At 65.9% G+C, this 26,222-nt stretch overlaps 4 protein-coding genes across 6 annotated transcripts; 3 read left to right on the top strand and 1 right to left on the bottom strand.

Annotated features, from left to right (window-relative positions):
* The first annotated feature begins 129 nt into the window (after positions 1 to 129).
* On the top strand, positions 130 to 6,393 carry CREB3L3 (cAMP responsive element binding protein 3 like 3). 2 transcript variants are annotated; one of them, XM_079328115.1, is made up of 10 exons: positions 130 to 1,350; positions 2,185 to 2,309; positions 2,742 to 2,997; positions 3,360 to 3,475; positions 3,698 to 3,829; positions 3,908 to 4,014; positions 4,137 to 4,205; positions 4,283 to 4,367; positions 4,678 to 4,774; positions 5,391 to 6,393. In XM_079328115.1, the coding sequence occupies exons 1-10, from the start codon at positions 1,335 to 1,337 to the stop codon at positions 5,714 to 5,716; spliced, it is 1,329 nt and encodes a 442-aa protein (XP_079184241.1). In that variant the 5' UTR covers positions 130 to 1,334; the 3' UTR covers positions 5,717 to 6,393. The 2 variants fall into 2 exon arrangements, with proteins under 2 accessions (XP_079184241.1, XP_079184242.1); XM_079328116.1 differs by having other exon boundaries at positions 832 to 1,350; positions 3,701 to 3,829.
* A 147-nt stretch (positions 6,394 to 6,540) lies between these two features.
* On the bottom strand, positions 6,541 to 13,956 carry SIRT6 (sirtuin 6). The gene is given in 9 exon segments (XM_079328120.1): positions 6,541 to 7,145; positions 7,148 to 7,444; positions 8,410 to 8,533; positions 8,614 to 8,694; positions 8,848 to 8,943; positions 10,144 to 10,203; positions 12,228 to 12,410; positions 12,634 to 12,761; positions 13,831 to 13,956. Coding segments are annotated over 9 exon segments (1,533 nt in total). The 5' UTR covers positions 13,897 to 13,956; the 3' UTR covers positions 6,541 to 6,647.
* A 1,399-nt stretch (positions 13,957 to 15,355) lies between these two features.
* Positions 15,356 to 23,080, top strand: ANKRD24 (ankyrin repeat domain 24). Of its 2 annotated transcripts, none has more exons than XM_079328114.1 (19): positions 15,356 to 15,489; positions 17,649 to 17,779; positions 17,877 to 17,965; positions 18,264 to 18,328; positions 18,646 to 18,703; positions 19,097 to 19,167; positions 19,327 to 19,433; positions 19,510 to 19,697; positions 19,854 to 19,882; positions 19,980 to 20,072; positions 20,255 to 20,359; positions 20,472 to 20,516; positions 20,635 to 20,739; positions 20,807 to 20,873; positions 20,956 to 21,077; positions 21,157 to 22,209; positions 22,455 to 22,592; positions 22,667 to 22,732; positions 22,875 to 23,080. In XM_079328114.1, the coding sequence occupies exons 1-19, from the start codon at positions 15,454 to 15,456 to the stop codon at positions 22,950 to 22,952; spliced, it is 2,646 nt and encodes an 881-aa protein (XP_079184240.1). In that variant the 5' UTR covers positions 15,356 to 15,453; the 3' UTR covers positions 22,953 to 23,080. The 2 variants fall into 2 exon arrangements, with proteins under 2 accessions (XP_079184240.1, XP_079184239.1); XM_079328113.1 differs by lacking the exon at positions 15,356 to 15,489 and adding an exon at positions 16,456 to 16,610.
* A 716-nt stretch (positions 23,081 to 23,796) lies between these two features.
* EBI3 (Epstein-Barr virus induced 3) lies at positions 23,797 to 25,863 on the top strand. Its single transcript, XM_079328427.1, has 6 exons — positions 23,797 to 23,950; positions 24,297 to 24,512; positions 24,616 to 24,733; positions 24,801 to 24,961; positions 25,351 to 25,514; positions 25,587 to 25,863. Exons 1-6 carry the CDS (start codon positions 23,854 to 23,856, stop codon positions 25,737 to 25,739), a joined length of 909 nt encoding a protein of 302 aa, XP_079184553.1. The 5' UTR covers positions 23,797 to 23,853; the 3' UTR covers positions 25,740 to 25,863.
* The last annotated feature ends 359 nt before the right edge of the window (positions 25,864 to 26,222 follow it).

The raw sequence follows: 26,222 nt of genomic DNA, 5'->3' as shown, positions 1-26,222 counted from the left end.
GGACCGGGGGCTCTGTAGGGCGGGACCGGGAGCTCCATGAGGCGGAGACAGAACGCCCGGGGGCGGGGCCCGGTACCGGCACAGGGGGCGGGGCCTAAGAGCACAGAGAAGAGCGCGCGGCGGGCGAAGTCTCGCGAGATCTCTCTGAGGGGAACACGGAGGTGGCGGCGGTGCCACCTGAGGGGCGCCGGGGTGCAGCGGATGTGTGCACGGAGCGTTCATTAAATAATCACTAATTAGTGACCCAGCAACGCGCCCAAGCCCCGGGACCCCCGAGGCTCCTCAGGCGCGGCGCGGGTGGCGGCCCCGGGCGGGCGCCCTTTGCCCGCTGCCGGCGCGGCCATAAAGCGGGGAGCAGCCGCCGCCTGCCCGGGCAGAGGCCGTGGGGCGGCCGATAAGGGGCCGTGGCCTTGTCCCCGCGCCACGCCTGGGCCACACGGAGCCTTAGTCAGCGGTGTCCCCTCCCTGCGCCCGGGGCTCGGTGAGGGGGTGCCGGTGCTGCTGCTGTGCTGATGCCCCTCACTGCACCGGGCGAGGGTTTGGCACAGCGACCACGCCGAGACACTGAGGGACTGGTGGGGTAATCCCAGGGTGGTCGGGGTTGGGATGGATTTTAAACACATCCCGTTGCACACCTGCCATAGACAAGGACGCCTTCTGCTGTCCCAGGCTGCTCCAAACCCCGTCCAGCCTGGGACATTGCAGGGATCCAGCCACAGCTTCTCTGGGAATTCCATCCCAACCCCTCCTCACCTTCCCAGGAATTCCTTCCCTGTATCCCATCCATCCCTGCCTTGTGGCAGCGGGAAACCATTCCCTGTGTCCTGTCTTGGCACCCCTTGTCAATGGTCTCTCTCCAGGGACAGCCACAGGCCACCAAGGCTTTTTTTGGATCAGCCATAAATGGTAGAGTTCAAGGAAACATCCCTGGATATTGCCCCCACACACTTAATCGAATGGGATTAAGGCCGAGACGTCTGAAAAAAGGGAAACTGTCCCCAAAAGTGGGTGAAGGTTCACGGACAATTATAGCACCTGGACTTCGGCCGGCAGCCCCGGCCCCTCCTGCCCCGCTTGGCAGAGGAGCACAAAAACATTTGGCTAATGAGTTACGGGTCCAGCCCCAGGGCGGCCCTGCCATCGCACCCCGACAGCCCCAATCAGGGCTGGGGCATTTTGCAATCTGGGATGTTATTTCTGTGCAGTTGGAGTTTAAACTTTGCCACTCGGGTCAGGGAATCACAGGGAACGCAGGAGGAAGAGGAGGAGGGTGAAGGCCAGGCTTGTTGTCTTCAACACTCATCTGTGCCCAGAGAGGGTTGTGAGGACAATCCATGGCCACTCACTCAGGTATGTCCTGGCTGCCAGCTCTCAGCACGGTGCCATGGGGCCATCAGGGCTCATGAGGGGTCTGAGGGTGAAGGACAGGGGGCAATAAAGCCCCGTGTCCACCTTGATCAATGTCAGGTAATGACAACTGTCCCCAGCTGGCTTGGAGGACATTGAGGATGGTTGGTTGGTTGGTTGGTTGGTTGGTTGGTTGGTTGGTTGGTTGGTTGGTCAGGCACAGAGTTGAGTGGTCAGTCTATGAGTCAGTGGGCTGGTTGTTTGGGCAGTCTACCTATTGGTCACTTGGCCAACAGGGTGACCATTTGGGCTGTCTCTTGATCAGTTCATTGATCAACTGGTCAACCAGCTGGTCAGTGGGTCAGCTGGTCAGGTAGCTGGGGTGTCAGTTGGCTGATTGGCCAGCTGGGCTAATGGTCCAACCGGGTCAGGTCAGTCTCTGAGTCCGGGGTCTCGAGCCTGGGGTAGCAGTGAGGGACTGAGTCCTTCCCTGAGGCCGAGTGCCCTGGGGTGGCTGGTGGCCACAGTCCCCTCCCCTCCATTTGCCACCCAGAATGATTAACCAGCCCTTCCAGCACCAGGGAACCCCCTGGCTGGGCTGCTCTGGGTGGAAAATGGGAGGATTTGGGAATTGCAGCTGCTGGAAGGACTGGGGGGCACTTCCATGCCTGGAGCCCCCACACCCCATCCTGTACCTGTAGGGCTTTTCCAGGTGAATGCCAACATGGCCCTGCTCCCTCCCACTGCCCACGACTCGGGGTGTCCCCAGGGCCGTGTGGGGGTGGCTCTGGGGGCTGCCACGGGCCTGGGCTGGGCAATGACCCTGCCACCCCACAGCCATGGCCTCCAGCGTGGACAGCCTCGAGAGCCTGGACCTGCTGGATCTCCTCTTCGACCACCAGGACGGGATCCTGCGCGGGCTGGAGCTGGGGACACCGCCGGGAACCTGGCCCCAGGACAGGGTGAGCCCCGGGCTGGCCCTGCCCCACCTGGGCTGGGTCACACCCTGGCATGTCACACCCTGGGGGGGTCACACTCTGGGGTGTAACACCCTGGGGGTCACACCCTGGGGGGGTCACACCTGGGGTGTCACACCTGGAATGTCACACCCTGGGGGTCACACCTGGGGTGTCACACCTGGAATGTCACACCCTGGAGGGTCACACTCTGGGGTGTAACACCCTGGGGGTCACACCCTGGGGTGTCACACCTGGAATGTCCCACCTGGGGGTCACACCCTGGGGGTTACAGCCTGGGATGTCACACCCTGGGATATCACACCCTGGAGGGTCACACCCTGAGGGCCACACCCTGGGGGTCACACCTGGAATGTCACACCTGGGTGTCACCCCCAGGGGATGGCTGCTCCCGGTGACAGTGCCGTGTCCCCACAGCGTGCCCCGGACAGTGAGGAGTTCCTGAGCTCCATCCTGGCCTCCGGGGACTCGGTGTCAGACTCGTCCAGCTGGTCCCCAGCCACCAGTGACAGTGGGGTGTCCGAGGATGCCCCCTCTGACCAGCACGACAGCCCCCCCGGGAGCTGTGAGGGGGGTCCCCAAGAGATCCTGAACCCCTACACCACCCCCTGCCAGCCCCAGCCCCTCCCAGCGGGGTCTGGGGTCCTGCAGCCCGAGGTCTCCATTGACCTGGGTGAGCCACACTGGGAAGGGACCAGGCTGGGGACACTGGGGGCACTGGGGAGCTGAGAGCAGTGGGGGAGGTGAGGGATTGTGAGGAAATTAAGGGATCTGGGGGAAACTGGAAAGAACTGGGAGGTCTGGTGGGCTAGGGAGGAGATAGGGGGAGTGTGGAGAGATTGGGAACTGGGGTGAACTGGGCAGACTGGTGTGGGCAGGATCAGAGGGACAGTTTGGGGGGACAGAGTCGGGGCACTGGACTGGGCAGCAAGTCAGCCTGGTTCTGGGGCCATGGCACAGGGAGGGTCCTGCAGTGGGGACACTGGGGACAGTGGGGACACAGCCCTGCTGACAGCCCCCTCTGCCCTCACCCAGACATTTGGCACCCTGGGTTCTTCCTGGAGGAGAGCCAGGACCTGCCTGTGGTCACCCCACCTGCATCCTGTGCCCTCACTGTCAAGGACCTGTTGCTCTCAGGCAGCTCTGACAATGTGAGTCCCTGTCCCTGTGTCCCCAACACTCCCTTTCCCTTCTGGGACCCTGCTCATCCCCCATTCCCATCCCCACACTTGTTCCCTTTCCCTTCCTGCTCCTTGTCTACGATCCCTGTCCCTTCCTGGCCCAAGGCACCTACACTGTGGTCGCAGGCAGGGTCCCTGGGGCCAGGTGGGGGGTGTCCCCACCCAGAGGTGTCCCCATTCCCTGTCCCACAGCAGCCACAGGCTCCTGGCTCCCTGCTCCGGCCCAGCCAGGGCCACTTCCAGGAGCTGGTGCTGACAGAGGATGAGAAGAAGCTGCTGGCCAAGGAGGGGCTGACCCTGCCCACACAGCTGCCCCTCACCAAGGTGGGTGCCAGGACACCTGGGGAGGGTGTGGAGTGGGGGTCCCACCCTGGAGTCCCTGACCCCCCCGTGTGTCCCCAGTACGAGGAGCGGGTGCTGAAGAAGATCAGGAGGAAGATCCGGAACAAGCAGTCGGCTCAGGAGAGCCGCAAGAAGAAGAAGGAATACATTGATGGGCTGGAGAGCAGGTACAGAGCCCAGCCCCTCAGCTGGGCATGGTGACACAGCCCTGGGGTGGCACCCTGGGCACTCTGCTCATTGCCAGCCCCCCCAGCTGTCCCCTGACCCCATCCTGCTCTCCCTGTCCCAGGATGTCAGCATGCACAGCCCAGAACCAGGAGCTGCAGAGGAAAGTCCTGCACCTGGAGAAGCAGAACTCGTAGGTGTTGCAGGGATGGGGACAAGGTGGGATGGGAAGTGTTGGGCTGGGGGCTCACAGGCTCTCCCTGTTCCCAGGTCCCTCCTGGAGCAGCTGAAGAAGCTCCAGGCCGTGGTGGTTCAGTCGAGCAACAAGGCAGCACAGACAGGGACCTGCCTGGCGGTGTGTGGGGCCTGCAGAGCCTGGGAGCTGGGGAGATGGGCTGGGAGATGGGGAGATGGGCTGGGAGATGGGCTGGGAGGGAGGGAGATGGGCTGGGAGCTGGGGAGATGGGCTGGGAGATGGGCTGGGAGCTGGGGAGATGGGCTGGGAGGGAGGGAGATGGGCTGGGAGCTGGGGAGATGGGCTGGGAACTGGGGAAATGGGCTGGGAACTGGGGAGATGGGCTGGGAGATGGGCTGGGAGATGGGCTGTGAGCCAGCTCCTGGTCCCTCTCCCCTGCTGTGCTCAGTGATGTCCCCTCTGTCCCCAGGTCCTGCTGCTCTCCTTCACCCTCATCGTCTTCCCCTCCATCAGCCCCTTCGCCCCCAGCAAGGCTGAGGCAAACGGAGACTTCAGGCCCGTGCGAGGTGAGGCCTGAGCTGTGCTGAGTCAGGGCTGGGCTGTGCCAGGCTGTGCCAGGCTATGCTGGGCTGTTCTGGGCTGTGCTGAGTTGGGCTGGGCTGTGCCAGGCTGTTCTGGGCTGTGCTGAGTTGGGCTGGGCTGTGCTGGGCTGTGCCAGGCTATGCTGAGCTGTGCCAGGCTATGCCAGGCTATGCTGGGCTGTGCCAGGCTATGCTGGGCTGTGCCAGGCTATGCCAGGCTGTGCTGGGCTGTGCTTTAGCTGTGCTATGCCAGGCTGTGCTGGGCTGTGCCAGGCTGTGCTGGGCTGTGCTTTAGCTGTGCTATGCCGGGCTGTGCTGGGCTGTGCCAGGCTATGCTGAGCTGTGCCAGGCTATGCCAGGCTGTGCTGGGCTGTGCTTTAGCTGTGCTATGCCAGGCTATGCTGGGCTGTGCCAGGCTATGCTGAGCTGTGCCAGGCTATGCCAGGCTATGCTGGGCTGTGCCAGGCTATGCCAGGCTATGCTGGGCTGTGCCAGGCTGTGCCAGGCTGTGCTGGGCTGTGCCAGGCTGTGCTGAGCTGAGCCAGAGCTGTGCCAGACCCTCAGGGCCCTGGGCCAGCCCCTGACTCTCCGCGGGGCTCAGTTTTCTCCAGGTCCCTGCACAACGCCGCCGCCTCCCGCGTGGTTCACACGCAGCCCCAGGCTGGGGAGGAGAAGCCCCCGGAGCCGCTGTGGGTGGAGGAGACCCCCGAGCCCCCGCAGGAGGCTCTGCAGGACACATTCCCCGCACAGCCCAAAGGCTCCCGGCACAACGACACACGGGCAGCGCCGGTCCCCGCGGGGCTGAGCCCGGAGCGCGGGGAGCAGAGGCGGGCAGCCCCGGGGGGTGGCACCGCGCCACAGCCCGCGCTGGCAGCCCTGGGCTGGGCCGAGCCCGGGCACGGCCTGGAGCCGGCCGAGGAGCTGTAGCAGAGCAGGGGGAGCCGTGGGGTCACAGCCCCTCATCCCTCCAGGACAAACCCTCGGGGACCCCTCCAGATGCTGGATCTGCCCCCGGATGCTGGACCTGCTTGGCTTTGCTTGGATTCTGTGAACTGGCAAGAGGAGACGGATTCCCACCGGCCTGACTGGGAGGGAAGGGGCTGCTCCTGCCCCCCTGGCACAGTGGGAGTTGTGGAAGGGACATGGGGTCACTCAGGAAGCACGAGGGGCCCTGGCCTGGCTGGCTGCTGATGGTGCAATTGGTTGGTCTTGTTCTTGGATTTTTGGTTTTTGGTGTTTGAATTTTATTTTCATCTCTGAATAGAAGATATTTTGGAAAAAATACACCTGCTGTGCTTTAAAAGGGAGTGATCCACAAGGTTTCAAGGAGCCCTGGGCCAGGGGCACTTCAAGGCCAGCTGCCATGGGGGGCTCAGGAGAGGGGGGACACATGGCCATGCCCAACCTGGAGCTGGGGCCAGGACCTCCCACAGCTCCCAGATCTGAGTCCAGCTGGGATCCAGCCAGCACCAGTCCTCTTCCATGACCAAGTGGAATTACAGTCCTGGAATGGTTTGGGTTGGAAGGGACCTGAAAGCGCATCCAGTGCCACCCCTGCCATGGCCAGGGACACCTTCCACTGCCCCAGGGTGTTCCCAGCTCCATCCAGCCTGGCCCTGGGCACTGCCAGGCATCCAGGGGCAGCCACAGCTTCTCTGGGAATCCCATTCCAGGGCCTCACCACCCTCCCAGGGAGGAATTTCCCTGTGCAAGGCCCTCCCCAGGCCTGTGGGTGCAGCTGCTCCGCGAGCCACAATTCAAGTATATTTAATACTGACATAAAAAAAGGGACAATATTTAAGGGTATAAAAAAAAGTCGGTAGGAAAAGCAGCCCAGGTGAGACAGGGACAGTCCAGGTCAGGTGAGGAGAGGCTCCACCTTCATCTTCTTCACAGGTGTTGGCCCCGTGTCGGGGCTGGGACACTCCAGCCTGAGCCCCCCCCGGCGCTGCCGCGGCGCCCGCCCGGCACAGGGCACGGGCAGCACCGTGCCATTGAGCAGGGCCAGGGGCTCCTCCTTCAGGGGGCTCTGCAGCTGCTGGGCCAGGGGCTCCTCCCTCAGGGGGCTCTGCAGCTCCTGGGCCAGGGGCTCCTCCCTCAGGGGGCTCTGCAGCTCCTGGGCCAGGGGCTCCTCCCTCAGGGGGCTCTGCAGCTCCTGGGCCAGGGGCTCCTCCCTCAGGGGGTTCTGCAGCTCCTGGGCCAGGGGCTCCTCCCTCAGGGGGCTCTGCAGCTGCTGGGCCAGGGGCTCCTCCCTCAGGGGGCTCTGCAGCTGCTGGGCCAGGGGCTCCTCCTTCAGGGGCTCTGCAGCTGCTGGGCCAGGGGCTCCTCCCTCAGGGGGCTCTGCAGCTCCTGGGCCAGGGGCTCCTCCTTCAGGGGGCTCTGCAGCTCCTGGGCCAGGGGCTCCTCCTTTGGGGGGCTCTGCAGCTGCTGGGCCAGGGGCTCCTCCTTCAGGGGGCTCTGCAGCTCCTGGGCCAGGGGCTCCTCCTTCAGGGGGCTCTGCAGCTCCTGGGCCAGGGGCTCCTCAGCCTTGGCCACCTCAGCCCTCTCCACCACCACTGGCCCCGTCCACTCGGGCACCTCCAGCCCCAGGTGCTTCATCAGCTTGGTCATCACCTCATCGACGTAGCCGTGGATGCGCAGGTCAGCCTGGCGGTCCTGGGGAGCAGGGCCAGGGCTCAGGGACAGCAGGGACAGCAGGGACAGGGACAGGGCTCAGGGACAGCAGGGACAGCAGGGACAGGGCTCAGGGGACAGACAGGGACAGCAGGGCCAGGGGTCAGAGACAGCAGGGCCAGGGAACAGGGACAGCAGGGACAGCAGGGCCAGGGGTCAGAGACAGCAGGGCCAGGGAACAGGGACAGCAGGGACAGCAGGGCCAGGGGTCAGGGACAGCAGGGACAGGGACAGGGAACAGGGACAGCAGGGCCAGGGGTCAGGGACAGCAGGGACACAGCTCAGGGAACAAACAGCCCCTCCCAGGGACAGGGCCATGTCCCCACCGTGTCATTCATTCCCTGTGGGACCTGAGCTGAGCCCGGGGCTCTGCTGGGGTGTGGGTGGGGACACAGGCACAGAGCTGGGGACAGGGACACAGCAGGACAGGCACGAGGGAGCTCAGTGACACCTCAAGAACCTCCAGCTCTGGGTATTAAAGCCTTTGGACAATTGGGGCACCAACATCTGAGCAGGAGCTGAGCAGGAGCTGAGCCTGCCCTCCTCAGGCTCTGTGTGTGGCCATCCCATCAGGCTGTAAACCCCAAGAGGACACACCTGCTCCAGGCTGAGCTCTTACTCTGCTCCTAAGACTTGGATAAGGCTGGGCAGGGTTTGGAGCAGCCTGGGATGGTGGAAGGTGTCCCTGCCCATGGGAGAGGGAACAGAATGAACTTTAAGGTCCCTTTCAACCCAGCCCTTTCCATGATTCTAATATTTACCTGCCATCTCCTCGTGTTTAGCAGGAGTTGCAGGTTTTAACCCTCCAACCCAGGACTCCCAGCCTGTTTGCCTGCTAAGAGAGGCCACCTGGGAGGGGACAACGTGCAGGGACAAACTTGGGATGGGCCTGGAACAGGGGACAGGAGGGGGAGGGAGCAGTGCAGAGCTGCAGGACGCTCACTCACGTGTTTGGTTGCTTGGAGGTTGACAATGACCAACTTCCCTCCTCTCTTCTTGGTGATGAGTGGGAGGTTCCCGCTGGGTTTGATCTGCAGAGAGGTCCCCAGGGTGACAGAGAGATCGGCTTTCCTGCAGGGGGGAGGAGAAATCCAGCAGCAGGGCAGGGATGGGTGGGGAGGGAGTGTCCCCTGTGAGCAGGGTGGCAGTACCTGCAGGCCTCATCTGCCAGCGTCAGGTCACGGTCAGGCAGGGAATCCTCCCAGTCCAGAATAGTGTCTCGTAACTTCCCTCTGCAAAACACACACCAGGACCATGGATTTCCCTGGGAAGGGCAGAGCAGGCAGCACAGCTGTCCTGGCAGAGGGGACAACAACCTGCTGTTGAGCCTTCCTGCACCTTGGGCTGCTGCTCCCCCCAAATGCAGACCCCAGCAGGGTCCCTACCTGCAGGCCCTCAGCCCCCGGGCCTTGGTGACACTGCAGAGGCGTCCAGTGGGCTTGAGCCCCATGCTGCCCACGACAGCGTCACGCACGTACTGCCTGTGGGGACAGGGACACAGCCAGGGCTGAGTGCCCCAACAGCCTGGCACAGGGATCCCACACAGCCTGGCACGGGGATCCCACACAGCCTGGCACGGGGATCCCACACAGCCTGGCACAGGGATCCCACGCAGCCTGGCACGGGGATCCCACACAGCCTGGCACGGGGATCCCACACAGCCTGGCACGGGGATCCCACACAGCCTGGCACAGGGATCCCACACAGCCTGGCACGGGGATCCCACACAGCCTGGCACGGGGATCCAGCTTCCCCTGGCATGGGGATCCCACACAGCCTGGCACGGGGATCCCACACAGCCTGGCACGGGGATCCCACACAGCCTGGCACAGGGATCCAGCTTCCCCTGGCACAGGGATCCCACACAGCCTGGCACAGGGATCCCACACAGCCTGGCACGGGGATCCCACACAGCCTGGCACGGGGATCCCACACAGCCTGGCACGGGGATCCAGCTTCCCCTGGCACAGGGATCCCACACAGCCTGGCACAGGGATCCCACACAGCCTGGCACAGGGATCCAGCTTCCCCTGGCATGGGGATCCCACACAGCCTGGCACGGGGATCCCACACAGCCTGGCACGGGGATCCCACACAGCCTGGCACGGGGATCCAGCTTCCCCTGGCACGGGGATCCCACACAGCCTGGCACAGGGATCCCACACAGCCTGGCACGGGGATCCCACACAGCCTGGCACGGGGATCCAGCTTCCCCTGGCACGGGGATCCCACACAGCCTGGCACGGAGATCCAGCTTGCCCTGGCACGGGGATCCCACACAGCCTGGCACGGGAATCCCACACAGCCTGGCACAGGGATCCCACACAGCCTGGCACGGGGATCCCACACAGCCTGGCACGGGGATCCCACACAGCCTGGCACGGGGATCCAGCTTGCCCTGGCACGGGGATCCCACACAGCCTGGCACGGGAATCCCACACAGCCTGGCACAGGGATCCCACACAGCCTGGCACGGGGATCCCACACAGCCTGGCACGGGGATCCCACACAGCCTGGCACGGGGATCCAGCTCCCCCTGGCACAGTGATCCAGCTTCCCCTGGCACGGGGATCCCAGCCCAGCTTGCCCTGGCATGGGGATCCCAGCCCAGTTTCCCCAGTCCCAGCCCAGCCCCCTCCCAGGATGGGGATCCCAGCCCAGCCCCCCCAGGCCTCACGTACTTCCCACATTTCACACACTCTTCCACAAACATGTTCCCGTGGAGCTCGGCCAACTTGTCCCTGTGGGAGAAAGGCACAGGTGAGGGTGGGGAGCCCTGGGGGAACCCCACCTCCTCCCCAGGAACCTTCCCTGCATTCCAGCCCTGCCAGGGGATGGGTTCATCCCCCAACAGGGACTGAGCTTCTGGCCTTTTAATACTTCCATCTGCAGCACTGATTGCAGCTCCTGAGCCACTCAAATCTGTGCTCCTGGGAGCATCCAGATCTTTGCTTTTCCAGCACCCAACATTCCTGTCTGTCCCTGTGCTGCTCCAGCCCTCTGACACCTGTTTTTCCTAAAATTCCCCTCAGGCTCAGAGCAGAAGCCAGAGGAAAACATGGCCATGCTGTTCCTATTTTCCTCAGAGCCCCACGCTGACTGGGAACCTCCCCCAGGCTGTGTGAGACAGGACTGACTTGATTTCCCCCAGTTTGGCCCCAGTTCAGCCTATTCAAGCACAGGCCTCGTTTGGGAAGCAGAGCTGGGCTGAACTGGAAGAGGAGCCAGTGGCTCTGGGAGCACCATGGAATTCTGGAATTCCTCACTCCCTCCTGCTTTTCCCAGGGTTGTTTAGTTTAAACAGACAAACAGTGGGAGCAGGACCCAGGACTTGGGGCTTGCAATGACAGGAAATGGCTGGAGCAGCTCTGGCTGAAGGTGTTTGGGAGAGGCAAGGACACAGAGATGCTCCTCAGCCACGTCCTGACTCACAGAGTCACAGAATGGGCTGGAAAGGACCTTAAAAGATCAACCCCTGTTCCAGGCTGCTCCAAGCCCCATCCTTGACTGTTCCAGGGATCACAGAATATCCTGAGCTGGAAGACATCCACAAGGGATCAACCCCTGGCCCTGCACAGACACCCCAACAATCCCACCCTGTGCCTGAGAGTGCTGTCCAGGGTTTCCATCCTGTTTCTATCCTTGTTTCCAGGGATGGGCCATCCCATTTTATTCTGGCAAACCTGTGCCAGGGCCTCCCCTCCCTCAGCATAAACCACCAGAGATATCAGCATCACACTCAGCATCTTTCAAGCCTCAGTGACTCCCTTCATTTTGTTTTCTTCCTCGAACTCAGCTGCTCTCTCCTCCCCTTTCCCAGCAGCTCCGAGCACTTTTCCCTCCCAAGACAATAACTGGCTGCTCTTAAGTGCTGGGAATGGTTTTTGTAAGGGGCTGGAGTCTGTGAAGGACAAAGCTCTGGCTGTCACGAGGCTCAGGACAGGCTCAGGTTCCTCTGAGGACAACTCTGCCACAGCCACTCATGTCCCCTCCAGGCAGGGAGTGCAGCTCTCCCACCCCCAGCTCTGTCCCAGCTCCTGCAGAGGGAATCCCTTGGATGCTCAGGAGTCTCTGCTGGGATCCCAACCTCACCACGAGGGAAGCACAGCCCAGGTAAGTCAGAGCAGCTCCAGCCACGGGACTCCCCCCAGCTTGGCAAAATTATCAAGGTAAAAAAGGCTCTTTAAGAGTCTTTTGGGCAGATTTTCTGCTCCCTCAAGAGATTCAGCAAGCTGAAGCTCTGAGAGCTCTGGCAGTGCTGTAACTGGGGTGAGACAGCCCTGGGAGCAGCTCAGGGCTCCCAGGCTCCCTCCATGCACAGGGATGGGGATGGAAAGGACCAGAAAGCAGAGCTCCAGCTCATTGCCCTGCTTGGATCCAGCTCCTCACCCCCAGGTGCTCCTGGTGGCACTGAGAGCCACAACCAGCAGGACCTGGATGGGGACAAGTGTTGGATGGGACTTGGAACAACTGAGATAGTGGAAGGTGTCCCTGCCCTTGGCAGATGGGATGTAAAGTCCCTCCCAACCCAAACCATTCTGGGATTTCATGATTCTGTTTTTCCCATGCACAAACAGCACCTGGAAGCATTTCTAGAGAACAACAACCAGGGCTGATTTCATTCCATAACCCTCTGGATCAGAACCAGAACCTCTCTCCTCTAAATCCCAGCTGTTTCACCCATCCCCTTCCAGCTTCCCCTCCCTGTATCAGACAGGGCAGAGATTCCTTGGGAATCAGAGCCCCAGTGGGGGCTGGGACATACCGTGGGAATCCTGAGCGCACGTGCAGCCCGTCCACGTTCTGGCTGACCAGGAATTTCAGGATTCCCACTCTCTGCAGCCCCAGCAGTGCCATGTGAGTCTTGGAGGGCCTGGCATTCTCAAAGGTGGTGTCGAATTTTGGGGAGAGCCCTTTCTCTTCCATGGTCCAGACACCATTGGGGCCCCTGGAAAGAGCAGGAAGGGAGAGCTCAGGCTCCAGGTGCCCCATCCATGGGAGCAGAGCTCAGGGATCAGCAGGATCCTGTGCAAACACAGCACACGGGGGGATTCTGTGTGAGAGGGAAAAAGGTGTTTGCAGCTGGATCCAGGCTGGACAGCAGGGATGGGGCAGGTCTGGGTTCAGCCAGAGCTTTCCACCAAAGCCTCAGTGCCACCCCCCAGCCCTACCTGAAGTCAGGGATCCCTGAGGCTGTGCTGATCCCTGCCCCTGTGTGGAACACCACATTGGAGGAGCTGCGGATCAGCTCTGCCAGCTCCTGCACCTTCCTCTCCAGCTCCTCCGGGGGGTCAAAAATCTGGGAAAAGACAAAAACCAGCGTGGGATGGAGAGACGTGGGTGGGGATTACATGGGGAAGGAATCCTTCCCTGTGAGGAAGGCCCTGGGATGGATTTCCCAGAGCAGCTGTGGCTGCCCCTGGATCCCTGAACACCCAGGGCCAGGCTGGACAGGGCTTGGAGCAGCCTGGGACAGTGGGAAGAGTGGCACTGGATGATCCCTCAGGTCCCTTCAACCCAAACCATTTGGGATTCCATGATCCTAGAGCCCCAGTAACCCACAATTCCTTCTTACCCATGAAGGATTTTGCATCCCTTAACGACAGAAACATTTAACGGGAGAGACTCCGCGTTGTCTGGAGCGTCTGTGTGCAGGGACAGGGCTGGGAACACCCAACAGCGACGGGGAGTTTGTTGCTCTGACACGCAGCTGGCCCAGGCTGGGCTCCAGGAGCACCCGGGGCCACCCCACGTGTGCTGAGCCCCAGCTGTCACCAGCAGTGTCACCGGCAGTGCCACCGGCCCTGGGGACAGGGCAGGGCCGAGGGACAGCGAGGGGCATGGCAGCCACCGAGGTGGGGACACGGGATTTAATTCATGAGATGCTTCTGCAGCCCCATCCCCCGGGGACAGGGACAAGAACAGCAGCCTGTGTGTCCCTGTCCCCTCAGCACCCCCTGGGCTCAGGACAGGCTCCCCAGTGTCCCTGAGCTCCCCCCAAACCCCCTTTTAAGCTTCCCAGGAACTGCTGGGCTCGGGGGGACACGGAGGGGAGAGGGAGAGAGCCCTGGGTGATGGAGACACGGAAAGGGCCACGGAGCGGGGACAGACAGGGAGCGGAGGGTGCGCTGGGGCACCCTGGGGACAGACAGCCCCGGCAGCGGGACACGGAGGGAGCCGCGGACGCGCGGGGGGCGCACGGAGCGCCCGGTGCCTCCCGGTGCCTCCCGGTGCCTCCCGGTGCCTCCCGGTGCCGCAGGCCCGAGGCCGCGGTCGCCATGGGAACGCGCCGGGCCCGGCGGCGCCCGCGGGCGGCGGGCGGGGATTGACCCGGGCGGGCAGGACTGACCCCGCGGGGCCGCGCTCACCTCGGGGAGGCCGCACTTGCCCTTGTCCGAGTACGGCGAGAGCCCGGCCGCGTAATTCACCGCCATGGGCGCGGCCGCGGCGCGGCCGGAAGAGCCGGGCGGGGCGGCAGCGCGGCACGCCCCGGGCCGCCGCCGCCATCTTGGAGCCGGGCAAGGCGGGGCTGCCCTCAGCGCGCCCGGCACCGCCCGGCACCGCAACTGCGCTCACGGTGTCGCGACACTGCCGGGCACGGCCCTGAAACTGCGCTCACGGTGTCGCGACACTGCCCTGAGCCTGCCCTCGCACTGAGCCGGCACTGCCCGCACACTGCCCTCACCCTGAGCCGCCTCAGCGCGCCCGGCACCGCCCGGCACCGCAACTGCGCTCACGGTGTCGCGACACTGCCGGGCACGGCCCTGAAACTGCGCTCACGGTGTCGCCACACTGCCGGACACGGCCCTGAAACTGCGCTCACGGTGTCGCGACACTGCCCTGAGCCTGCCCTCGCACTGTGCCGGCACTGCCCGCACACTGCCCTCACCCTAAGCCGCCTCAGCGCGCCCGGCACCGCCCGGCACCGCAACTGCGCTCACGGTGTCGCCACACTGCCGGGCACGGCCCTGAAACTGCGCTCACGGTGTCGCCACACTGCCGGGCACGGCCCTGAAACTGCGCTCACGGTGTCGCGACACTGCCGGGCACGGCCCTGAGCTTACCCTCATTAGTACCCCGAGAGCACCATGAGTCTGTCATCAGTGTATCCCTACAGTGCCCTCACACTGCCCCGACACTGTCCCGACACTGTCCCGACACTGCCCCACCTGCACGGAACGCCCGGCCCGGAGGGAAGCAGGGATGGGCAGGGGGTGCCGGGGATGGGCAGGGGGTGCAGGGATGGGCAGGGGGTGCCGGGGATGGGCAGGGGGTGCAGGGATGGGCAGGGGGTGCCGGGGATGGGCAGGGGGTGCAGGGATGGGCAGGGGGGTGCCGGGGATGGGCAGGGGGTGCAGGGATGGGCAGGGGGTGCCGGGGATGGCAGGGGGTGCCGGGGATGGGCAGGGGGTGTTTGGGATGGGCAGGGGGGTGCAGGGGATGGGCAGGGGGTGCCGGGGATGGGCAGGGGGTGCCGGGGATGGGCAGGGGGTGCCGGGGATGGGCAGGGGGTGCCGGGGATGGGCAGGGGGCTGTTTGGGATGGGCAGGGGGGTGCCGGGGATGGGCAGGGGGTGCAGGGATGGGCAGGGGGTGCCGGGGAGAGCAGGACGGACAGGGAGCAGCAGGGAGTGCCGACAATAACAGAGGTGCTGGCAGAACCAGGCGCTGCCAGCGCGGGGAAGGAGATGCCAGCTTAGTACAAGAGGTGCCACCAGTGCCGGGGGCTGTTTGGGATGGGCAAGGGGCGCCAACCATCGGGGCCGTGTCCCCTGTGCCGGGCACCCCCGCAGACCCTCCCCAAACCCGGCCCGGCCCCCCCGGCCGGGCTGTAACCGCAGCCGCGGCCGTAACCCAATCCCCGGTGCGGTGCCCGCAGCGGCAGCACGGGCTGGAGCAGCGGCAGCGGCCGCGCTGAGCCGCGCCCGGGCACGGACAGAGCCCGCCGGGCCATCCCCCCAGCAGGTGCCGCAGGGCTGAGGCTGAGCCGCCATGAAGAGCCTGAAGGCCAAGTTCAAGAAGGCAGATGTGAGTGCCATCCCTGGGGACGCGGGGACACGGGGACCTGCCCTGGGGTGTTCACTGGGACACGAGGACCTGGGGATTTCCCGCAGGATGTCCCCAGTGTCACCGGGACACGGGGTGGTCACTCACAGCGGGGACAGCAGCCCCATGGAGGTTGGCAGTGCCACCCTGGCTGGTGGGATCGAGCCCCCAGTGCACCCCCAGTGCACCCCCAGTGCACCCCCAGTGCTCCCAGAGCCATCGCTGGGAGTGGGGAACAGCAATGGAGAGGGTAGTGGGCCCCAGGTCCCCTCCCTGTCCCCTTCCTGGGGACAAGTGCCGCTCTGCCAGCTGTCACAGCCCGTGGAACCAGCCTGTCGATGCTCCTCAATTATTCAGCAGCAGCCTGGCACGGGGCCGCAGAGGGCACAGGGGGACAGCGCTGTTCCCAGTGCCCTGGCAGGACACAGCTGGGGACATGGGGACACAGGCTGAAGGAGTCTGGGGGACCATCCTGCTCGGGGTGCTCTGTGCCTCAGTTTCCCCACACTGCCCTGGACACATCCCTGAGAGGCTCCGGATGTCCCGCGGCCACCGGGGCTGCCCGGACAGCGCCCGGGGACCCTCTGGGGTTTGGGGTTCCTCCCTGAGGGGTGTTTGGGGGGTGCGCGAGGGGCAGGTGGGGGGATCTACCCCTCCCTTGGCCCCAGCGCAGGGCGGGGGGTCCCAGGTCCCCCTGTTCGGGAGCCAGGAGGATGCTCAGCCCTGTTTTTGGGGTGTTTTTGAGCACGAGGCGGGACAGCTGCCCCCTCACAACCTTTTCCACATTATCCAAAACCAGTTTGGGTGCCGGTCCCTGCCTGGTGGCTGCTCCCGCTGCGTGGCGGGATGCAGGGATGCAGGGATGCTGAGGAGGGAGGGAGGGAAGGAGGGAAGGAGGGAGGGAGGGCCGGGGGTGGAGGGGGCGGGTCCGGCTCTCAGTGCCGCAGCCCCGGCCCCCGCCCGGGCGGCGATGCCGGAGCGCTCCGGGCTCGGGGGTGCCCGTGCTGGCCGGGGCGGGGGGCGAGGGGCGCATGGCGTCCTCCCGCCGCCTCCTGCTCAGCACCATGAAGCAGATCTGCCTTTGTGCCGCTGCCTCCTTCGCGGTACGTCCCGGTTCCCGTCCCGGTTCCCCTCCCGGTTCCCGTCCCGGTTCCCCTCCGGTCGCGTCCTGCGGGCTGAGCCGTGTCCCCCTCTGCCCCACCTGCACCCCACATCCCCATCCCCATCCCGGGGCTCCCCCGTGTCCTCCCCATCCTGCTTTGTCCTTGCCTGACAAGGGGGTGGGGGGAGCGGGCACCACCCTCCCAGTTTGCCCAGGAACCCTGCGGGACTGGTCTGCTCCCCGCCGCTGGTCCCACTGGCCTGGAGGGGCTCGGGGGGCAGCCGGGGGGCACAGGCGGCTTTGGGACAGGTGCCAGCGGCTCCCAAAGGTGACATCCCTTTCCTGCCGCCGCGACCGCAGCCAGCGCCGCTCTGTGTTCACCGGCCGGGGTGAACCCAGGACTTGCAGTCCTTGTCCTGGTTCTGGTTCTGGTCCTGGCCCTGTCCCCGGCTCGCTCCTCGGGACAGGGATGTGCGGGAGCACCGGGAGAGCAGATCCCCACCCAGCCGCGGTCCCGTTTTGGGGGGACAGCGCTGTGCCCCGTTATCCCGGGAGGCTGGAGCATCCCCGGGGATCTGCTCTCGCTGCCGGCTGTGCCCGCCCTGGTGTGATCCCTTCCTCCTCCGGCAGCAAAGCAGGGCTGGGAATGGGATCAGAGGGGAGAATGGGCAGGGCTGGGGCTCCCGTGGGTGCTGCCTGGGTTCAGTACTGGAATTTTGGGGTGGCAGGGGCAAACCCCGGGGCAGCTGGGCTCACTCCTAAATCCCATCCTGGCACAGCTAAACTGAGTCTGTAAATCCTCTGCTCTGTAAGCTGCAAACTGGGGGGGCTGGAGGGGATTTTCATCCCCATCCCAGCTGAACTCTCATACCTGGGGGTGAGCTCCCAGCAGAGGGGCGCAGACACCCCCAGGGACAGGGCTGAAAGGGGCACAGCAGGGATGGGGACAAGCACAGCCAGCCCAGGCCAGCCCTGCCCGCCCTGGGGACAGCACTGTCACAGCTGACACTGTCACAGCCTCCTCTGGGCTCCCTCGCAGAGCCAGGACTGGACCAAGAACGACGAGAAGCTGCTGCAGGCCGTGGACTACAACGATGCTGGGCGGGTCACGTCGCTCCTGCTGCGCAAGGGGCTGGTGCCCACCAAGCTGGACTCGGAGGGCAAATCTGCGTGAGTCACCCTGGGGACAGAGCTGGGGACAGGGACACGGGTCCCACAGCCCTTGGGGACAGGGACACGAGTCCCACAGCCCCTGCTCTTGCTGCAGGTTCCACCTGGCTGCCACACGGGGCAATGTGGACTGCCTGGAAGCAATGCTGGCCCACGGTGTGGATGCCATGACCAAGGACAGCTCAGGTGAGGACACGGCCACCACGTGCTCCTGCCTAATGCTATGGGCCACACAGGGCCACTGGTTGTCCCCAGGTGTTGAGGCTGAGGGGACAGAGGTGGTGGCCATACCTGGGGGGCTGTAAATTGTCCCAGTTTCCTAAAGGAGCTCAAGCAGTGCCAATGAGCTCCTGGGGTTGTCCCTTTCCTGTTCAGCCCTGTTCCAGCAGATCCTGCTGTGTGCCTGTCTCTCTGTCTGTCCCCCAAGCTGTCCCCTCTGGCACAGCCCTGCTGGCCGTGCTCTGACCTGTTTGTCCCTTCCCAGGTTACACTGCCCTGCACTTGGCCTCCAAGCACGGCCACCCTCAGTGTGTCAGCAAACTGCTGCAGGTACAGGAGAGGGAGGAGGGACACAGGGAGGGGGGGAGGGAGGTGCTGTGCCAGCTCGGTGTCCTCCCTGCCCTTGAGCCCCCTTCCCTCCCCAGTGCCTTGGCACGGTGGTTCCCAGCTCTGTGTGCTGCTGCCTGGCACCAGGGAGCCACCGGGGCTCTGTCCCTTGTCCTTCACACAGCGTGCAGAGGGGGTTTGTCCGTCTGTCCCCTCCTTCCCCACACCACGGAGTGTGTCAGTCCCCTGTCCCTCACGGTGCCACAGAGCCACTCTGTCCCTCTGTCCCCCTCCTCCCGTGACCGGGGCTCTCCCCGCAGGCCTCCTGCCCCGTGGACGTGGCCGATGGCAGCGGCCGGACCGCGCTGCACCTGGCGGGTGAGTGGGGACAGCGCCGGCCCTGTCCCCGCGTCCCCGAACCGCTCCTGTCCCTGCTCCGCTCCTGTCCCTGCTCCGCTCCTGTCCCCGCGTCCCCGAACCGCTCCTGTCCCTGCTCCGCTCCTGTCCCCGCGTCCCCGTGCCGCTCCTGTCCCCGCGTCCCCGAACCGCTCCTGTCCCTGCTCCGCTCCTGTCCCCGCGTCCCCGTGCCGCTCCTGTCCCCGCTCCTGTCCCCACACCGCTCCTGTCCCCGCACCGCTCCTGTTCCCGCACCGCTCCTGTCCCCGCTCCTGTTCCCGCACTGCTCCTGTCCCCGCTCCGCTCCTGTCCCTGCTCCTGTCCCCGCACCGCTCCTGTCCTGAGGGGCGGCGCTCAGCTCTGTCCTGTCCGCAGCTGCCAGCGGCTGCATCTCCTGCTCCGAGATCCTCTGTGACTTCAAGGCGCCCCTGAACAGCAAGGACAAGGTGAGGTGTCCCTGCTGCAGGTGCCAGGCTGGGGCTGTCCCGAAACGCAGCACAGCGGGACATGGAAATTGGGGTGGGACACGGGAGTTGCGGTGATATCGGGAGCAGAGTGTCCCGTGGGGGGATCTGCGCCCTCTGCTCATCCCCTGCCGTGCCCAGGACGGCTCCACGCCGCTGATCCTGGCTGCCAAGATGAGCCACCCGGAGCTGTGCCGGTACCTCCTGCACCGCGGGGCCGCCGTCAACAGCCGGGACCTGCAGGGCAGGTGGGGCTGCAGCGCCGGGCGCCGGCAGCCGCCGCGGCGACTGTGCCTCCCTCACCCGCGCTCTCCCCGTGCCCAGGACGGCGCTGATGCTCGCCTGCGAGAGCGGCAGCGCGGACACCGTGGAGGTGCTGGTCAGCGCCGGGGCCCGGGTGGCCGTGGTGGACGCCACCGGCCACGACGCCGCTCACTACGGGCTGGCCACGGGCAACGCTCTCATCCAGCACCTCCTGCAGGAGGCGGCCCAGCGCCGCTCCTGGGCCAGCGGTGAGGCTGCCGGGCACCCCGGGGACACAGGCTGGGGGCACGTGTCCCCTTTTCCTGGGTGTTTGGGGCTGCCTCTGCCTGTGCTGTCCCTGCGCCCACCTGAGTCTGAGCCCCTAAATCTCCCCGATTTCTCTCCCCTCCCGCTCTGCCCCACAGAAGAGGAGTCAGCCGAGCAGACGTCGCAGGTCAGGGGCTGTGCCCATCCCTGGAGGGTCCCCTGAGGCTCAGGGAGGAGGGAGGGGACCGTGGGTGTGACGTCCCTTCTGCCCTGGGGGTCTGCAGACATCTTCGCCCAGCCAGTCCTCGGTCAGGGAGAAGAGCAGCACCCCCAGGAAGAGGAAGGCTCCTCTGCCTCCCCTGGGCACCCCCAGCCAGGTGAGAAATGGGTCCCCAGGTCCTCACCTGGCCTGGCAAGTGCAGAGCAGCCCAAACCACTCCTCCATGAGGGGCTCCCCCACTGGGGGGTCTGTGCCAAGGAGCCCCCTCGGGCATACAGGGGATTTTGGGGGTTTCCCGTGCCAGGAACTGGACTCAATGCTTTCCATGGCTCCCTGCAGGAGGACAGGGACGCCTACGAGGAGATCGTGCGGCTGCGGCAGGAGAGGGCCCAGTTCCTGCAGAAGATCCGGGGCCTGGAGCAGCAGGAGAAGCAGAGACGGGAGGTACTGGCTGCAGGCTCCTGGGGAGATGCCACCGTGTCCCCAGGGGGACAGAGGGGGCAGGGGACATGGGGACAGCACTCACCCTCCCTGTTTCCTCCCTGGGTCCTGCCAGAGGGCAGAGCTGGATGAGGCCTCCCTGCGCTCCATGGAGAAGCAGGTGAGGCCAGGGAAGAGCCTGGAGTGACCTCAGCTCTGCGAGGGGTCCCGGTGCTGGGAATGCCACCAGGACTCTGCCAGGAGCCAAGGGCACCCTGTGCCCGTGTCCTGCCCTGCAGATCCAGCAGCTGGAGGAGCGGCTGGCAGTGCGGGACGGGGAGAGGGAGAAGCTGGGCAAGGAGGTGGAGACGCTGCGGAGCCGCCTGTCCTCCATGGAGGTGGGTGTGGGCAGGACACAGCCGGCAGTGCCCAGGCTGGGGACAGGGGCGTCACCTCCACCTGCACCCCCAGAATGAGAACACGAGCTACGACATCGAGACACTGCAGGACGAGGAGGGAGAACCACTCGAGTTCCCAGGTAGGTCTTGCCAGCCTCCCAGTGACACCCTGGGGATGGCACTGGGCAGGGAGGGCACAGCCCCAGCTCCCTGTGCCTGCAGGAGCAGAGATGCTGCTCTCCAGGAAGACGCTGAGCCCCTCGGCCGAGGAGCTGCTGGCCACGCTCCAGGGGCAGGTGCAGTCCCTGACCGTGCAGAACAAGGAGCTGAGGGAGAAAATCCAGGCAGGTCCCACTCCGTCCGTCCGTCCGTCCCTCTGGTCCTTGTCCCCCGGCCCATGGCGGCCTCGCGGTCTCTCGGCAGGTGCTGGAGAACTACGAGCGGGACGAGAGCGGCTCGCCCGGGCCGGGGGCCGTGGTGCCCGTCAGTCAGTACCAGGCCCTGCAGCGGGAGCTGGAGCGGCTGCGGGCGCAGGGCAGCGCCGGGGGGGCCGAGCAGCGCGGGGCCGCGGAGCCCAGCCCTGCCGGGGAGCCCGCCTGGGCCCGGGGCGAGCGCGGGGCCGCGCTGGGCGAGCTGGGGGTGCAGACATCCCCCTGCTCCTCCCCCCGCGGCCAGCGGGAGCCGGGCGCGGAGCTGGCGGAGGCGCGGGCGGCTCTGACACGGGCGCAGAGCGAGCTGGAGGAGCGGGAGCGGCGGCTGCGGGAGCTGCAGGCCCGGCTGGAGGCTGCGGAGGCCGCGGGCCCGCGGGGAGAGCCCGCGGAGGAGAAGGAAGCGCTGCGGGAGCGCTGCGGGCGCGCCGAGGCCGAGGCGCAGGCGCTGCGGCGGGAGCTGGAGGCGAGGCCGCGGGAGGCCGAGGCGCGGCTGGCGGAGCTGCGGGCGGCGCTGGCGCGCAGCGAGGCCGAGCTGGGCGCCGCGCGGGAGCGGCTGCGGCAGCGCGAGCAGGAGGCCCCGGCGTGGCCGCAGCGGGCGCGGGCCGAGGGCTGGGTGCCGCGGGACGAGCACGCCGGCGCCACGGGCGCGCTGCGGGAGCAGGCGCGGGCGCTGCGGGAGCGGCTGGCGCAGCTGGAGGCCGCGGCCGGCGCCGAGGCCCGCGAGGCCGCCCGGCTGCGCGCGGAGCTGGCGGCGGCCGTGCCGCGCGCGCAGCACGAGGCGGCCGAGGCCGCGCTGCGGGCGGAGGCGGCGGCGCTGGCGCAGCGGCTGCAGGAGCTGGAGCGGCGGCACGAGAAGACGTGCGAGGAGGTTTTCCGCGTGCAGAGACAGGCGCTGTTCATGAAGAGCGAGCGGCAGGCGGCCGAGGACAGGCTGGGCGCGGCGCAGAAGCAGCTGGAGCAGGCGAAGGACGAGGCGCGGCGGCTGCGGGAGATGCACGGCCACGCCGAGGACGCGGCACGGCTGGTCAGGGACAGGGACAGGAAGGTAGGGGACGGGGAATGGTGGAGGGCTGCTCGCAGGGGAACGGTGGCTTTGGAGCCACACTCGTGGAGTCACTGAATTTGGGCTGGAAGGGACTTTGAAGCCCATCCCGTTCCAGCCCTGCCATGGCAGGGACACCTCCCACTGTCCCAGGTGCTCCAAGCCCCGTCCAGCCTGGCCCTGGACGTTCCAGGGATGGGGCAGCCACAGGTGCTCGGGGTAACCGGTACCCCCTGTGCCCTGTGCAGATCACGGAGCTCTCCAAGGAGGTTTTCAGGCTGAAGGAAGCCCTGAACGCCCTCCCCGAGTCAGGGCCGCCCCCACAATCGCCGCCCAACACGGCCGCGCTCCAGGCCCGGGTCCGGGCGCTGGAGGAGAAGCTGGAGGTTGGTCTCACCTGGGGGGTTGGGGGCTCCCCCAGCCCCCAGCCCTGTGGCCAAACCCCCTCCCTGTGCTGCAGGAGACAGAGACGAGGCACAGCAAGGTGGTGACGCTGTACCGGAGCCACCTGCTCTACGCCGTGCAGGTGAGCTGGGGACAGGGCTGGGACAGCTGGGGACACTGGGGTGGGGCCCGGGCCGCTGCCACCCACAGGAGGCAACGGAGGGGCTGAGCCGGGGACACGCACGGAGCCTCCCTGATGTCCCCGCTCCAATGGGCCACCCCAGGGCCACATGGACGAGGACGTGCAGAGACTCCTGTGCCAGATCCTGAGGATGCAGCGGCTGCAGGAGCAGGGCAGATGAGCCCCTGCCAGCACGGGTGGCACAGGGAGGGGGGGACAGGTCTGTCACAGCACCCTGTGTGTCCCTTTGCTTTGCCGGGCACTCAGCCCACCCCCAGCACAGTAGCAATAAAGTTATTTATAGTCACACGAATGGGGTGGCTCCTCTCTGGGGGCACCGGGGTGGGCACGGGGGGATGTGGGTACCTGGGGACAGCAGGGGATCGGTGCCACCATCTCCAGCCCCGCCATCCCCCGAGGGGAGGGGTGACCACGAAGGAAGGGAGAGGCGGGATCCCCCTTGGCCAGGGCTGGAGTGGCTTTCCCGGGGGCGCGGGGCCCGGGGCAGCGCGGGGGGAGCGGCTCCGTCCCCCGGGAGCGGCGCTTCCTGCGAGGAAATGGGCTGGGGAGCGGCGGGATCCGGCGGGGACACTGCGGTGCCAGCCGGCCCTGCTGCGGTGAGCACGGGGGCCGCGGGAGGTCTGGGGTGACCCCACAGCAGCCCCAAAGCCAGGGCAAGCAGAGCCGGGCCCCCCTGGGGCTGTGGGGGGAGGTGACAGGGGCAGGAGCTGTCCCTGGGGACAGCAGGGAGCTCAGCTCGGCCCCCAGGCCGGGCTTTGGGGGCTCTGTGAGGGACAGTGCTGCCCTGGATGGAGGTGGGGACACACCGAGGGGACAAACCCCTGATTGCAGGTGTGGGGGTGGCTGCAGGTCCTTGTGGGAACCCCCTCTTTCCTGACCCCTCTGAAATCCATCCCTGTGCAGGGTGCGTGGCAGGGCCGGGGGGAAACTGAGGCACGGCAGTGTGGGGGGGCCCCAGGGTGGTGTCCCTGTCCCCCTGGGGACCTGAGGTGTCTGTGCTGTCCCCAGTGCTGGGGTTTGACTGTCCTGCCTGTCCCCACAGCCCTGCTGAGTCTCCCAGCATGAGGTGGCTTTGGGTGGTGGCTTTGGTGGCACCCGCCTGCACTGTCCCCTACAACGGCACTGGGAGCACTGGGGAGGGGGACAACGGGGACAGAGGTATGGGGACAACGGGGGGGGGGACTGGGATGGAGGCTGGGGGCATCTGGGGATCCTAGATACAGCAGGACTGGGCAGACTGGGAGCACTGGGGACGGAGATGGAGGGAGCCGGGATGGAGGGGATTTGGGACAGTGAGGGGACAGGGGACAGTGACAGGTCTCTGGGGACACTGGAGGGACTGGGGACATGGGGGTACAGAGGATGGGCACGGAGGGATTACTGATGGAGGAATAGGGACCCTGGGGGTCTGGGGACACTGGGAATGGCACTGGGGGGCCCAGACTGCTCCTGATGCAGTGTCCCCATCCCTGCGTGTCCCCACCGTGTCCCCACGTGTCCCCAGGTCCCTGCACCCCTCAGCACGGCCCCCTGGGCACCGCGGTGCTGCTGCCGTGCCTGGGGGCTGTGGCTGAGTGGCGCCGGGGTGACACCGTCCTGGGCACGTCCCCAGCCCCGGGGCTGGCCCTGCCCAACGCCAGCCTGGCCCACCAGGGCCACTACAGCTGCCACCACCCTGTCACCGGCCAGACCTGGGCCACCATCTGCCTGCGGCTGGGCTGTGAGTGCCCCCAGCCCTGCTGAGCCCCCGCTGCTGGCCGGGGGTCCCTGGGGGTGCTGGCAGTGGGGTGACCCTGTCCCCTGTCCCCTGTCCCCTGTCCCAGACCCGCCCTCACCACCATCCATCGAGTGCTGGGCCACCAGCTACCCCCAGGCTGTGAACTGCTCCTGGCAGCTGAGCCCTGACCCTCTGCTGGACACCGACTTCGTGGCTACCTACAGGTCAGTGGGGCACCCCAGAGCCTCTCCCCGTGTCACACAGCCCTTGCAGCTGTCCCTGTGTCCCCAGGCACGGCACTGACTCAGGTGAGTGCAGCCTCACGGGCCCCTGGAGCTGCTCCTTCGGGGACCTGCAGGTGTTTTCCATGACTCCCTACGAGCTCAACGTGACAGCCCGGAACGCCCTGGGAGCTGCCACCAAAACCCTGCTCTTCCTCCTGGAGAACATTGGTGAGTGCTGTGGGGACCCCCTGCTCATCCTTTGGGGGTCTCCCCTGCTTGGCAGTGCTCAGATTGTCCCCAACAATCCCATGCTGGATCCCGCAGCCACAACATCCAAAAACAAAGGAAAGCGACTTTATCCACGCAGTAATGGGACAAGGGGGTTGGTTTTCATCTAAAGGAGGATTTAGATGGGATATTGGGAAGAATTCTTGGCTGTGAGGGTGGTGAGGCCCTGCAGTGGAACTCCCAGAGAAGCTGTGGCTGTCCCTGGATCCCTGGCAGTGTCCAAGGCCGGGCTGGACAGAGCTTGGAGCAACCTGGGATAGTGGAAGGTGTCCGTGGTGGGATGAGATGATCCTCGGGGATCCTGGAATTCTCTCATTCCTTGTCTCCAGTAAAACCAGACCCCCCTGAGGCCCTGAGGGTCTCCCCCATCCCGGGGGAGCCCCAGAAGCTGCTGGTGGAGTGGAGCCCTCCCTCATCCTGGCCATTCCCGGAGTATTTCCCGCTCCAGTACCGCATCCGCTATTCCTGGGACAACAACTCCGTCCCCACCACGGTACTGCCACCCCCTGGGGAAACTGAGGCACGGCTGTGCCCGTCCCCGTCCCTGAGCCCGCTGTGTCCCCAGGTGGGGCCGTACGAGGTGACATCCCACACCCTGACTGACCTGCAGCCCGGCAGCCTCCACCACGTCCAGGTGGCCGCCAAGGACCTGGCGGATTCTGGGGAGTTCAGCGCCTGGAGCCCGCCGGCCTCGGGGACACCCTGGCTGGGGCTGTGACAGCCAGGCAGGGCCCCGTCCCCATCCCAGGCCGGCTCCTTGTCCTTGTCCCAGCCCAGCAGCACGGAGCCACCAGTGCTCAGGAATGGGCAATAAATGGGCTTGAGGCTTGTGATAATTTTGGCATGTTTGTGATGGCTGAGCTGTCCCTGGGGTCGGTGCTTTCGCTGCCCCCAGAGCCAGTCCCTTTGCTGTTTCAGAACAATCACTACGTTTTCCTGCGTTTGACCTTTTTTTGCCCTTGGGGTCGGTTCCTTTTCTGCCCCGGGCCCGTCCCTTCGCCCTCCGCCCCACCCCAGCCCTCAGCGCCCACCGGGGCGGGGCCGTCACGGCAGCGGCGGGCGTGAGGGGCGGGCGGCCATGTCCGATGTGGGCTGGCGGGGGGGGAGTGCCGTGATTAACGGGGGACGGCTGTTCTCCGCGTTAAGACGGCCGCGGACCGGAGCTCCGGAGCGTCACAGGCCTCACACCGGAGCCTCGGCG

This window comes from Erithacus rubecula (assembly GCF_903797595.1).
Source record: "Erithacus rubecula genome assembly, chromosome: 28".
NCBI classification, from domain to species: domain Eukaryota; kingdom Metazoa; phylum Chordata; class Aves; order Passeriformes; family Muscicapidae; genus Erithacus; species Erithacus rubecula.
This window is presented reverse-complemented; position numbering and strand designations above follow the sequence as displayed.

What these genes read in the sequence shown, in the direction of transcription:
- CREB3L3 (XM_079328115.1), top strand. An exon ending in ATTGATGGGCTGGAGAGCAG is followed by an intron (nt 4,015 to 4,136) that starts GTACAGAGCCCA and finishes TCCCTGTCCCAG; the next exon opens with GATGTCAGCATGCACAGCCC. An exon ending in AGACAGGGACCTGCCTGGCG is followed by an intron (nt 4,368 to 4,677) that starts GTGTGTGGGGCC and finishes CTCTGTCCCCAG; the next exon opens with GTCCTGCTGCTCTCCTTCAC.
- ANKRD24 (XM_079328113.1), top strand. Translation starts at nt 16,539, where the DNA reads ATGGCGTCCTCCCGCCGCCTCCTGCTCAGCACCATGAAGCAGATCTGC. An exon ending in AGGAGAAGCAGAGACGGGAG is followed by an intron (nt 20,360 to 20,471) that starts GTACTGGCTGCA and finishes GGGTCCTGCCAG; the next exon opens with AGGGCAGAGCTGGATGAGGC. An exon ending in TGTCCTCCATGGAGGTGGGT is followed by an intron (nt 20,740 to 20,806) that starts GTGGGCAGGACA and finishes CTGCACCCCCAG; the next exon opens with AATGAGAACACGAGCTACGA.
- EBI3 (XM_079328427.1), top strand. Translation starts at nt 23,854, where the DNA reads ATGAGGTGGCTTTGGGTGGTGGCTTTGGTGGCACCCGCCTGCACTGTC. An exon ending in CATCTGCCTGCGGCTGGGCT is followed by an intron (nt 24,513 to 24,615) that starts GTGAGTGCCCCC and finishes CCCCTGTCCCAG; the next exon opens with ACCCGCCCTCACCACCATCC. An exon ending in GACTTCGTGGCTACCTACAG is followed by an intron (nt 24,734 to 24,800) that starts GTCAGTGGGGCA and finishes CTGTGTCCCCAG; the next exon opens with GCACGGCACTGACTCAGGTG.